At 41.0% G+C, this 14,345-nt stretch overlaps 1 protein-coding gene across 1 annotated transcript in view; it reads right to left on the reverse strand.

The window, feature by feature from the left end:
• TTF2 (transcription termination factor 2) overlaps nt 1–9,321 on the reverse strand; it is a 42,357-nt gene extending 33,036 nt beyond the window's left edge. The window contains exons 1-3 of the mRNA XM_082833277.1: nt 9,283–9,321; nt 9,101–9,203; nt 6,656–6,742 (exon numbers count right to left, since the gene is read on the reverse strand). Of these exons, the coding sequence (XP_082689403.1) occupies nt 6,656–6,742; nt 9,101–9,203; nt 9,283–9,310 (218 nt within the window). The 5' untranslated portion in view covers nt 9,311–9,321. The remainder of the gene's footprint in view (nt 1–6,655; nt 6,743–9,100; nt 9,204–9,282) is intronic.
• Nucleotides 9,322–14,345: the final 5,024 nt, after the last annotated feature.

The following is a 14,345-nucleotide window of genomic DNA, read 5'->3' on the forward strand; positions in this document are numbered from 1 at the left end:
CTGGCTACTATTAAGGAGTACTACTACTTATGAAAATAAGTCAAGAACAAATTCCTGCTGTTGTTGAAAGTGTATCAAGTACTTGAAACATTTACTGAAAGAATATTTTATAGTATCTGTTTTAAAGCCCACGCCTCAAAGACTTTCAGGAGAAGGGCAAGATTTGGAGAAAGAGGGAAGAAAACAACACACACTGAGCATCAACTATGTGCTAGGCACAGTGCAAAAATGCTTCTACTTACATTTTTATTAAAATCAATCTGGGTGGGCTTCTCTGCTTTTAGGATAAAAAGTTTGTTACATTTATTAAATTGTAAATCAACAGAGAAAGCAGTGGAAATATATTCTCATAGAGAAAGCAAATACTGATTCCACTATGAAAAAAGAGCATAATTTCTACAGTATATTCATTAATTATTTTCCAGGACATAGGTTATGAACAATAATGATGAAGAAACCAGCAAGAGGTCATTCAAGGCCAAATCCAAGTCTCAGTTCCTCCACTTTCTCAGTAACCTTCATCAGCCTTAATCTCCTACTGTTAGTCTTACAGTCACAGAAGCATCTGGCACTTGAACACATCCAATATAGCACTCTAATGTGCAGATCGGACTGCTCGCCAACCTCCGTGTGTCTCTTATCCCAATTGTGTCACAGGGACTTTAGAAATATGGGTTCACATCTATATATGCAGCAATGGAGAAACATAAAGCTGGATTTCTACCTCATTCTTTTACACAAAAATTCAAGATGGAACAAAAAATGTAAAGAATGAAACTGTAGGACTTCCCTGGTGGCACAATAGTTAAGAATTCACCTGCCAATGCAGGGGACACAGGTTCGAGCCCTGGTCTTGGAAGATCCCACATGCCGCGGAGCAACTAAGCCCGTGTGCCACAACTACAGAGCCTGCGCTCTAGAGCCCGTAAGCCACAACTACTGAGCCCATGTGCCACAACTACTGAATCCCGAGCGCCTAGAGCCTGTGCTCTGCGACGAGAAGCTACCACAATGAGAAGCCTGAGCACCACAACGAAGAGTAGCCCCCGCTCACCACAACTAGAGAAAGCCCGCATGCAGCAACAAAAACCCAACGCAGCCAAAAATAAATAAGTAGACAAATGTACTTTAAAAAAAAAAAGAATGAAACTGTAAATGTTCTAGGAAAAAAATGGAGATGAATAATTTTGTAATCCTAAAGTGAAAAGGGAATGACAAAATCCTGCAGCTGAGAAAGGATTTAGTAATTTGACTACATAAAAGTATTAAACTTCCATATAGTAAAAATACTATAGGTGAAATTACAAGACAAAAGGCAAACTGGGGGGGCTTCCCTGGTGGCGCAGTGGTTGAGAGTCCGCCTGCCGATGCAGGGGACACGGGTTCGTGCCCTGGTCCTGGAGGATCCCACGTGCCGCGGAGCGGCTGGCCCCGTGAGCCATGGCCGCTGAGACTGCGCGTCCGGAGCCTGTGCTCCGCAACGGGAGAGGCCACAACAGTGAGAGGCCCACGTACCGCAAAAAAAAAAGGCAAACTGGCGAAAGTAATTTCTACACATATTACAAAGGGTTAATATCCTCTCCACACAAGGTTTACTTCTATGATACAGCGCAGTGCACGACACTCTACAGCACCTAGTAAAAGTCCTCGCTTTATTGAGTGGAGTTCTTCATGGGTTGCTGAGCCTGAGGTCCTTCTGCATGGGTCTGGTTCATGCCCAAATGCCTCTCTGTCATCAGCCTAAGTATTCATCACTGGGTTAAATAACCTGCATGTCAATTCTACCCAGTAACCAACCATACAAGGAGTTTCCTAGACATGCAAAGATTCAAGTGGTATGAAAAATGAAGTATTTTGAACATCCCACTACAACCAGTTATTTAAAGAACTAAAATAACTGGTTGGTTTTACCCAACTACAGACAAAAGAATATTACCATCTATTTTGACCCCATATCCTTGAGAATGAAAGCTAAAAGAGAGAGAGAGAGGGGAGAGAACATGAACTCAGGAGCTGGATGACAATGTCCAACATCTCTATATCAACGTGTGCCACATCATTAACGTCAAAGCAAGGGTTGTTCCCTCTGGTTCTACCGAGGGACTATCATAGTTTTCTTTAATGCCCATAAACTGGGCATTAAAAATGCTCATGGCTGAGGGTCAGTCAAACGCTGGTGAGTGGTACCATCTGGTGTTTAGTTAGAGAACTACACGCAAAAGCGGCTTTACTCCAAGGTACCAAAAATGCGCATCTTAGTCCTACTTTGGTTTATACCTCCCCTGCATTACTCTGCTACACCTGTCTCCTAGCTAGGTTAAGCGTTAAACATAATGGTATTAATTCAAGCATGTAAAGTACTTTAAGTTCCTGAAAAGAAAACCCAGTTTTGGGGAAGGAAAGGCTGTACTCCCTGACATCGTTCTCCAGAGTACAGGGGTTCTGGCTAAATGCCTTGCTGTCTGCTAAGGAAGTCATCATCCATAGACACATCACCTATTTCTTTTTAAATTTCCAGCCTGTACCACCTATCAGGGTACTTGTTGGATTTTTTGCTTTGTTTTTAATTTGTTGAGTGTTGCAGAACTGTATTTTATTTGTCCTAAAACAAGCTTTTTAAAGCTCTAGTAAGTACCTCCTAATAAGTGTTCTAGATCTGGACTAAAAGAAATACATTCAAGCATTCTTTTTCTATTTTTAAAATAATGATCACCTCTCAGCCTCATCTACCTAGTGTGAAGAATATTACAGACAAGTTCTCAAACTTCTGTCTTCAGCTTAGACCTTTCTTCGGAGCTGCCCACTCACTTTGCTAGCTGGTTTCATACATACATAAGACACAATGAGTCCAAAGCTGTATGTGTTAGCCATCCTCTACTGATGTTACCTTTCCTTCCTTGTCTTGCTTAATGGTAAACTCATCATCCATACACCCAACTAGGCAACCATTTCCTGAGCACTGACCACGTGCCGAACGCCAGACTAAGTGCACCACACACACGGCCTCACAACTGAGTGAAATCGGGGCTACCGTGACCACTGTCCCAGCTGAGTAAATGGAGGAAAGAACATGCTTAAACATGCTTAAACACCCTACCAGGAAACGTGCCGTATCCATTTCAGCAAGTGTTCTCCAGTCTAAGTGCACCCAACTCCACTGCCAGGGCTTCAATCCAAACCCATCTTTCACTTAGAGAAGGTGGGTGTGCCTGGAGTTGGTTAGACCCAGGCTCAAATCCCAGTGATGCCACATCATAACCATGGTACCTCAGATTTCTTCTCTAACCTCTCTAAATGTTTCCTCATCTGTCTATACAACAGGGATATTGAAACCTCTCACAGCAGATTCTATGAAGATAAGAGGTAAAGAATATGCCACGTAGTAGGCATTCAATAGCAACTATTAGTTCAGTGGGCTCCGTGCCTCCACTGCCTTCACTTCCTAATCTAACTTCCATAGTGCTTCTTTTAATGTAAATTGAATAAAGTTCTTCGGCGTCTTCCTACCACATAGAACAATATCTCTGTATGATTCAGGGCCCCCAGTAGTGTGTAAAGGAGAACATCCCAACTTCACGTACTAGAGGCTTACTGGCACCACTGTACTAGCAAAAAACAACAGAAAAGTGAATTTTTTAAAAATTCCATTTATAGGGAATTCCATGGCGGTCGAGTGGTTAGGACTCTGCACTTTCACTGCCAATGGCCAGGGTTCAATCTCTGGTTGGGGAACTAAGATCCCACAAACCGCATGGTACAGCCAAAAAAAAAATTCCACTTACAACAGTGTCAAAAAACATTAACACTGAGGACTAAATTTAACCAAAAGGGTACAGTACTCTATAATGAGAACTATTCCGTAATGCTGAAATTTTAAAAGTCATAAATAAATAATATACCATGCTCATGAACTGGAAGATCAATATTGATGTCAGTTCTCCCAAAACTCATCTATATAGGTTCAATGAAATCCCAACTGAGTTTTCTGAGGAAATTTTAAAAGTCGATTCTACATTTTATATGGAAATGTAAAGGACCTAGAATAGCCAATCTTGAAAAGGAAAGTTGGATTCACACAACCTTATCTGATCTTGTCAGGATAGGCAAATAGATCAATGGAAGAGCTTAGCAAGTCCAAAAACAGACCCACACATGGTGGTCAACCGATTTTTCAACAAAGGTGACAAGCGTTTCCACGGGGAAAGGAAAGTCTTCAAAAAATGGTGCTGAAACAATTGAATAACATTCATTCATTACTATATGAAAAATTAAATGAACCTCAGTTTGAATCTCCTGAGGTACCCCAAATTATTGATAATATGAGGTAGAGCATAGACTAAACAAAAAAGCCATTAAAAAAAAAACTATAAAACTTCTAGAAGAAACCACTGGAGAACTTTATGATTTTGAGGTAGGCAAAGATTTCTCAGAGAACACAAAAAGCACAAACCATAACAATATGATAAATTGGACTTCATAAAATGAAAAGCTTCTGCTCCTCAAAAGATAGTCAAGAAAGTGAAAGCCACAGATTGGGAGAAAACATTCACAATCCATATATCCACCAAAGGACTTCTACAGAGAATACATAAAGAACTCTCTCAACTCAATAACAAAAGACAACTCAATTTTAAAAATAGGCAAAAATCCCCCAAAGTCATGCTGTATGATTCCATGTATGTAACATTCTGAAATGACAAAATTTTAGAGCTGTAGATCAGGTTCATGATTGGCAGGGGTGAACAGGGGGAAACGAGGAAGGTGGATGTGGTTATAAAAGGGCAACAAGAAGGATCCTCCGGTAATGGAACCACTCAATATCTTGACTGTTGTAGTGAATACACAAAACTACACTTGATAAAGTTGTATAGAACTAAATGTATGTGTACACACACAAATTAGTACAAGTAAAACTATCTTTACAAATGAGATCAGTGAATTATCAATATAAATATCAATATCCTAGTTATGATATTATACTAAATTTTGCAAAATGTTACCATTAGGTAAAGTCTACAGAGGATCTCTCTGTACTGTCAATATTTCTTTTAATTGCTTGTGACTCTACAATTATGTCATTTAAAAATTTCAATTTAAAAAATGGGCAAAAATTTTAAACAGATACTCCATCAAAGAAGATATACAGAAATGGCAAAAAACCACATGAAACAAAATGGTCTTCATAAATGGTATTCAAAATGGTATTCATAAAATGGAATTCAACTGGGCAATAATAAAGAATGAATTACTGGGGACTTCCCTGGTGGCGCAGTGGTTAAGAATCCGCCTGCCAATGCAGGACACATGGGTTCGATCCCTGGTCTAGGAAGATCCCACATGCCGCAGAGCAACTAAGCCCATGCGCCACAACTGCTGAGCCTGTGCTGTAGAGCCCGCAAGCCACAACTACTGAAGCCTGCATGCCCTAGAGCCCGTGCTCTGCAACAAAGAGAAGCCACCGCAATGAGAAGCCCGCGCGCCGCAACGAAGAGCAGCCTCCGCTCACCACAAGTAGCAACTGCGCCCATGCGCAGCAACGAAGACCCAACAACTGCGCCCATGCGCAGCAACGAAGACCCAACGCAGCCAAAAAATAAATTTATTTTAAAAAAATGAATTACTGATACACACAACCACATGGATGAATCTCACAGATACTGTTACATAAAAGCCAGATACAAAAGAATACATACAGTATGAATCAAAACAATGATTGGCTACAGTGTGTGGGGAGATTAACTAGAAGGGATCCAATGGCACTTAATGGGGTAATGGAAATAAATATTCTATATTTTGACTGGGATCTTGGTTATAAGGATGGGTATATACCTTTCTCAAAACTCAACCGGTTGAACACTTAAAAGAACTGTGCATCTTACTGCATGCATAACTCAGTTAAGAAATACAGTAGTACAGGCAGTTTTCAGTTATGTAAAAGTTGTAAAGATGGTACTTGAATGCCTATACTTGGGGGGAAATATTGATCTAGAATATATAAATTCCAAACTGCACAGAATATCATATAAAAACATTATATCTGGCCCCTGCCTTCCTGGCCAGCCTTATCTTCTGAAGTCTCCACTCAAATATATGCTAACTACTGAACCAAATGCTTGCAATTACTTCATGCCCCTGTACACTAATGCAGGATACTGATCTGTTAAATATGACCTCTTTTTTGCCCCTAGCGAATTCCTACTTATTTTTCAATACTCATGACAAATATCTGCCACCTATATAGACTTCTCTGCCCTTTCTCTGAGTTCCCATAAAAGGGAAACTAGCATTTATTGAGTACTTAACATGCATTAGACATTTTTACACATTACCTCGTCGTACTAACAGAATGAGAAAGTTGACGAGTTAGTACAAGTTAATGACCATTGGGCTGATGTTAAATTCGCTACTTGAGAGCTGGAGAGGGAGGGAGGGAGAGCAGTTTACCCAGAAATTAACCGGAAGTCAGGCTTCTCACATTAACCAGTAGCTCAGAAGTCAGGAAGTGACAGCCCAAAAGGTATTCAATATATATAGAAATACCGTTTGTTTTTTAATGACTTTTAAAGAATAGTCAATCCTAGGAAAACACCTGACTGTAACCCCACCAGGCCAAGCAAAACAAAAATACACTTAGCTGTTCCTTTTAGACACTTACCTGTATTCTTTCTCGCCCTGTGATAGAAACAGACCCTGAAGCTCTACCGCAAAGTCCTCATGCAATAAACAATGAGAAACAGGAATGCTAGAGGGAAAAAAAATTGAAATTTTGTTTTAGGAGGCAAAGAATAGAGGTCAATATCCTAAAATTAAATCCAGAATATGGGTTTTAAACTTAAGGGTCCATGTATGACCTCTACTGGGTTTGTAAATCCCCCACACTTTTATGTCTATGTGCATTCCTCTGGGGAAAGGGCCCACAGCTTTCATCTCTTCTCATGCCCCCAAATAAAATATGACAGTAAATATACCTATCTTTTTCCTGAGGACTCAAGTTTAAAATGATACTGTGCTATGTGACCACTATACTGCGATACCTCCAAGCTGTGAATTTTCCCCAGGTTCTTCCATTATCCTTCTTCCTGATAACCTGTTTGCTGTCACTCAGTGTTGTTCACATGCCAACTCTGCAAACACACTCTACTAATTTGCTTCATGCTTGGTTGGCATAAGTTCAACTCCTCCCTTCCAACTTCTTACTATAAAAGAATTTATGTATAACATTTGAGAGTGAAGATCTAAAGTAGTCTCACATGACCTGTGACATTTTCTTTGTCTTTTTGCTTATATTCTGGTTACTAGACATTCCAAAGAGGTCGAATTTATCAAATAACCGTCTTCATATCAAGTATTATTGTACTAGTTTGTATAGCAATATGTTCTTATAAATGGTAAGCTATATAAGGACATTTTTCTCTTCACTTAAAACCAAATCTTATGCTTCTATTAATGTTTAACTCCTACAAATCTGAATGTGCTTTCATGTCTCATGAAACTTGAGCTAGGTACTGAACCTAAGAAGCTCCATATAGATATCAGAAATTAAACAGTAAACTCTGCCATAATGATATGGTGTTGATAGCTTGAGTATTTTTGTTTGGTCCCTTCTAAAGATTTAACACTGATTTAAACAGAGTCACTTTGTATTTAATTAAATTGGATCCCAGTAATTTCTTTCAAATGTAAAAACTTATTAGAAGGCTAAGAAAATATTTTCTCTAAAAATTTATTTTCTAAATCTGAAAAAGGGTAAAAATTTTCAACTTAGTTTCAAAGCATAACAAAAACACAAATCATCTAAATCATTTGGGGGAAACATGAGAAGTTAATGTATGTGTTGAAAAAATACTTTATTTTCTAGTATTGATATCCATTATGTGCCTTACATATGTAGAAAAATACCTTTTCTAAACCAAGTTAAGTAGAAAGCAGGAAAAATGCATAATGATGTGACAGTTTAAAATTTCACATAGAAACTGTGGACACTTGGTACTGTGAAAACATTAACAACACTTTATGAGAACAGTATTAACTTTCCTCACTTCAAAGAAGATGCTTAATATTTCTGGGTCTCAGCTTTCACCTTCGTAAAAAATTAGACTGCTGAATCAGATTTCTGATGTTTATTTCAGGATTTCTGATGTTTCTTTCAGCTTTAATCCCTAAAGTAATTTGTTTCTTTGGAATATCAATCTCACCACTTAAATGCAGAGAATACTATTTTTAAAGGGGGCTGTTAATCTGACTACCAGAGTGTTCTAACTTCAAACATTTAAAAACCAGCTGGAGGGCCTCCCTGGTGGCGCAGTGGTTTAGAATCTGCCTGCCAATGCAGGAGACACCGGTTCGAGCCCTAGTCCGCCAAGATCCCACATCCTGCGGAGCAACTAAGCCCATGCACCACAAGTACTGAGCCTGTGCTCTAGAGCCCACGAGCCACAACTACTCAGCCTATGCGCCACAGCTACGGAGCCTATGCACCACAACTACTGAAGCCCGCGTGCCTAGAGCCTGTGCTCCACAACAAGAGAAGCCACCGCAATGAGAAGCCTGCGCACCGCAACGAAGAGTAGCCCCCGTTCTCCCCAACTAGAGAAAGCCAGCGTGCAGCAACGAGGACCCAATGCAAACAAAAATAAATAAATAAATAAAAATTTTAAAATAAATAAATAAAAACCAGTTCGGCCTAAAACTAGTGCAAAGCTGGCACCAGTTAATTTCTGCTATGCCTGTATGCCTCACTTAAATGGGAAGGGGGTAATGTTCAAGCAGGAGAAGGGAGGGTCAAGGCCTGACTGGTGAACAGAAACCCAGAACTGAAAAGGACCAGAAGGATCCAGATGTAGCCAATCCTCCATGTTATAAGTGAGGGAATTGGCGGCCCAGAGAGGGAAAGTAACCAGCCTTGGGTCACAAAGGAAGCAGTGGCGGAGCGTGTCCCTAACATGCCACGCTTTCCTGGGATTACCAACTACTTAAAGGGCCCTGGCTCTGCAGACCAGGGGTCCCAGCTCTCCTAGTCCTTGTGGGAAGCGGGGAGCCGGAGACTCCTCCTGGGAGGCCACGCGCAGTCGCAGGGAACCGTGCCCAGCTCGAGACCTACTCGGTGGCCCCCACGAAGCTGCATGTGTCCGCCGGGCACACGTAGAAGCTCTTTCCTTTATTCGGGCCATCTCGGACGCCGGTCTTCAGAAAACATAAGGTCCCTGAGGAGAGAAGGTCGACAATGATTACGCCACGCTAGGCTGACAGACCCCGAAGGACCCTACCACCCTGACCTCCTACCGTGCTGTGGACACCCAACCACTTCCATCCCACTACTTCTTTCCTCTTCCCCGAAATCACCCCCACCCCCAACGCCTGCTTCCGCCTTTTACTCCGCCCTCCTCATTCAGGAACCAATTGTCACCCACCTCCTGTAGTCTTAACCCCCATAATTCACCGCCGCGGCCTTAGCCCCACCCACCCTAGCTACAATCAGTCAATCAGACGGGGAGTGTGCTCACCTCCAACCTATGCTCGCGGCGCGCCGAAATCAAAAATGAGGCGAAGGGGCGGAGGGGGGAACCTGGTCTGGTTGGTGGGGCGTGGCTGGTGCTAGAGGGAGGCTTGGGGGCTGGCAGGGCTTCCGGGCCGAGGGAAGCTGTGTTTTGCAGGTCTTGGAAGACGAAAGAACGGGACAGTGAGCGGGACTACTCTAGCGTATATTCATTTAAGATCTAGAGGCGGCCCTAGAGGAAGCAGACGTTACAAACTCCTCTGCAAAGAAAGCTGCCTTCTCCCGGAAGCCGAGAGCGCCTGGAGCTTCGCGGTCATCTGCGAGCTGGGGCCTGGCGCTAGTGGGCGCTCTGCCTCCGCGAGGGGTCACTGGAGAGGGGAGGAGACCCCAAGAAGCGGCCACCGCAGGAGGGGGCACTGGATTTGCAATTTAGGGGCGAGGGGCGGGGCGCGAGTGAGGGCTGATGGGGCGTCCTTTAAAGCTGCAGGGTGAACTGGCAAATCTATCGTAAAGCAGGCATAAAGACTAGGGCTACACAACACAAAGCGCTAACCCATACATATCTCTCTTGACAACCTGGTGACATGCGCAGCATTTTAAGGACCCCCGACACTCATAGACGTTTGAGTGACTCACCCGAGGTCAGAGAATTAGCGAGTGGGCCGTCTGCCGACGGGTGCCCAGGGGACAGCGCAGCTGCCTCCTCTGTGTACTCAATGTTCTCTAGGCGCTCGGTGTAAGAGACCTGAGTTAGAAATGTTTCAAAGTGGAAACAACAGGAGAAATAGATTGTCTTTGGTGAAAGGGAGTTTTATTTTGCACACTTTGTATTGTCAGACTTTTTCTACTAGTATGCTTTTTGTAATATTAAAAATAGAGGGTGAAGTTAAAAGAAAGGGGACTATTTGAAATCGTAATCAGATCTCTTAGTCAACAAAAAGGGAGAAATAGAAATCAGAGACTTACTGCAAGAAAGATGGCTTCGTCTTACAACTACTGAGGACCATATGTCCAGACATATGGTGTGTGCAACTGTACTTATGGAGACCGTAGGACAGGAAATCGCAAATTCTAGGAAATCTGGGCTAAATGATAAATGTAAATGTCCTAGGGGTTCCAGAGGAGGGGAGACAAACCTGAGGTATCATTTATTTATTTTTTTAATAGATTTTATTTATTTATCTATTTACGGCTGCGTTGGGTCTTCGTTGCTGCACGCGGGCTTTCTCTAGTTTCGGCGAGCGGGGGCTACTCTTCGTTGTGGTGAGCCGGCTTCTCTTGTTGCGGAGCACGGGCTCTAGAAGCGCAGGCTCAGTAGTTGTGGCGCACGGGCTTAGTTGCTCCGTGGCATGTGGAATGTTCTCGGACCAGGGATCGAACCCATGTCACCTGCACTGGCAGGCGGATTCTTAACCACTGCGCCACCAGGGAAGCCCCAAGTTATCATTTATTAATTAAATGAGCCCTTATTAGCATTTTTTGTGCCCAATGTGGACCACGTGCTTGAGAAATATACAATTCATTTATTCATACACAAAGTTTAAGATGACGTTTTTCTTTTTCTTTTTTTTTTTTTTTTTTTTTTTTGCGGTACGCGGGTCTCTCACTGTTGTGGCCTCTCCCGTTGCGGAGCACAGGCTCCGGACGCGCAGGCTCAGCAGCCATGGCTCACAGGCCCAGCTGCTCCACGGCACGTGGGATCCTCCCGGACCGGGGCACGAACCCGCGTCCTCTGCATCGGCAGGCGGACTCTCAACCACTGCGCCACCAGGGAAGACCTAAGATGACTATTCTAACCACAAAGAGCTTGCTCAGTATTTGGAGGAGACAGAACTAGCACATACTGAACACTTAAATAACAATGTAAAATAGTATTTAAATGTCAAGATGAGTGGAGTTAGCAGTAAACTCTGTAGGACTAGATAAAGATGTGTCTGGAAGCAAAGTGGAGTTAGTTTATACATAACTATCCCTTCTGAAACACCTATAGATAAATGTAGAGACAGGAAAGGAGCAAAAAACAAATAAATAAATAGAGGCATTTTCATTATTCCCAGATTGTAATTCTTGCATTGAGAGTTTTTTATGCACATTTTTAATGCTGTATTAAGAGAAGAGGACCATGAATACTGGATTTGCAGGAAAAGGGGCATGATAATTTAATTATTTATTGAATAATGTCTTTTTGAAACAAATAAGACAAAATTGGGGCCTCTTAAATATCCCATTGAGGAAGAAGCTCTTCCTCTGCAAGTATTCAAGCCAGTATCAGGTCCAACCCCATGAAAGTGTGCACAGCCAAATCACAGAAAGGGGAAATATTTCTCCCATAAATTTGGGATATGCTAGAACAAAATGTTTAAGCTCTGGACAGTTTGTCCCACTTAATCATATTTATAAGAGTGAAAATACAAATTTTTTTGTGAAAGGTGGCCATAAACTACAGTGAATTATACAATATACACTTTTCAAAATACATACATTAGTGTGTATATATTAACTTATTTTTAATTTATATCCGTAATTAGCCTGTAGACTCTTGGAGAGCCCTTTGGACACGATGTGCTTTATGGACCCCTATTTTGAGTAAAGTTGAGACTTTGAGTTTGTTTTTCTTTAAAACTTGATTGATTCAGAATGAATGGCTAGGCTAGGTCCTAGAGCTAGATAGTTTAAATCCACAGGTTAATGAGCCAGTAAATTCTTTCTGTATGGGGCTGGTCAAACGTAAAGCATGTGATGGAACTGTTCAAAAACTGGATCGTAGTAATGGCTGCACAACTATATACATTTCCCAAGACTCAGGGCACTGTACACTTTAAATAGGTGAATTCTATGGTGTCTAAATTATCCTTCAATAAAGCTGTTAAAGACAAAGATACACTGTATAAGCAATGCCAAAACATCTGCATGGAAAATAAAACCTAAGATCAATCACCTAGATGTTCTGACATCCTAAGGAAATTAATGGATGAAGGAGTAAATAGTAGAAACCCTTTAGTTTTAGATGGTATTAATCCTTAAGCAGAATGGTTCACTGACTTGTGGAATAAAATCCAGAGTGGAGCAAACGCTCATTTTAATTCTTGTGGAAATGAAACAGTTGTATTTTATCTGGTCAGAATTGTGCTGGCTGGCATATATTAAACGTGACAGGCATCCATGAGATACTGGTGGGGAGAGTACCAGCTAGGAGTTACCCCTTGACATCCCTGTTACTGTCTGGATTGTTTTAAAATAATCAGCAAGTCCAAATTTCAAGTTATTTGTAAAATTCCAAGTTCTATGCAGCCTTTACCTTTACTCATTATTTTAAAAAATGAAATTGTCCAAATATGTTTTTCCAATTAGCTGATAATCTAAGTATATTTTGAATTTATATCCTTCTGGGTTTTTGTTAATTACTTTGGGGTGGGGAGTGGTAACTAATTTTAAACAGTAGATAAAGGATTTTTTGTCCCCATGAGCCACATTATTACTATAGGGAAACATCACTGTAGCCTAACTTCTGAGGTATATTTTGAGATAAGTGTTTTACACGCATTCTTACATGTAGTTCTCACAGGTACCCTGGAAGTGGGTATTCTTCTATCCCCATTTTAAAAAATAGGACACCAAAGTTTAGTTAAGGAGCTTGACCGAAGGCCATGCTATTAGCCACTTCCTTACAGAGCCTCTCCTTGAACTTTGGAACCAGAAGATAAACCTATTCCTGGCTCAAAGTCAGAAAGCTGACACTGGACAGATCAGGGACTGGAAGCCATTTTGGGGGGACTCCCAATCCAGTTCTTGCCACTACAGTATTTTTAGGAAGCATAAATTATTCAGTGATTCATTTAGATATTTAACCTACACATAGCCAAGCATTCAGATATTTCTGTTACACAGACGTGGCTCAACAAATCCAAGACAAAAAAAAAAAAAAAACCAAGTCCTGCCATTTTATAAACGATCACTAGGTAGCAGCATATTAACACAAAAGCCAAACACAAGGTCCACCTTTTCTGCTGTTTTCATTCTTTTTATTTAACGATATGTAATGGTAATTCGATTTCATTTTATTTTGTGCCTTTCAAATATATGACCATTTTAAACTTTGATAAAGGCACAGTCAGGATGAGAATATAGTAAAGACAAATCTGGTTATAATTGGAAAATTGAAGAGATTTTACAAATCCTTTTGTTGTACCATATTTTATATTATGTTCCAAATGTCACTGGTCTTAAAATATTATCCCCAAAATGGTTCAAATCAGGCCTTCCTTCATCCACTTTTCTTTTCTGGTAAGTGTACGATTCAATACTTTTTTAGTAAATTTATAAAGTTGTGCAACCATCGCCCCAATCTAGTTTTAGAACATTTCCATCACCCCCCAAAACTTCCCTCAAATCTGTATGTAGTCAGTTCCCACTAATACCCCCAGCACCAAGGCCACCACCGATCTGCTTTCTGTATTTGTAAGTATGCCTTTTGGGACACTTCTTATAAATGGAGTATACAATATGTAGTCCATTGCCTCTGTTCCCTTTCATTTAACATAATGTTTTGAGGTTCATCCGTGTTGTAGTGTATATCAGTGTTTCAACAATTTTATTGCTGAATGGTACTCCATTATACTTGGATTGTTTTCCCTTGGGGTTTATTAGGAATCATGTTGTTATGAACATTAACAAGTCTTTATATAGACTTTTTTTTTTTTCATTTCTCTTGGATAGATACCTTAAGAGGAATTGCTGGTCAGGTGGTAAGTTTATGTGTCAATTTTTAAGGAGTTTCCAGCTGTTTTCCAAAGCGACTGTACCATTTTACATTCCCAAGAGCAACATATAAAGGTTCCAGGTTCTCCAC

This window comes from Leucopleurus acutus (genome assembly GCF_964270905.1).
Source record: "Leucopleurus acutus genome assembly, chromosome: 2".
NCBI classification, from domain to species: Eukaryota; Metazoa; Chordata; class Mammalia; order Artiodactyla; family Delphinidae; genus Leucopleurus; species Leucopleurus acutus.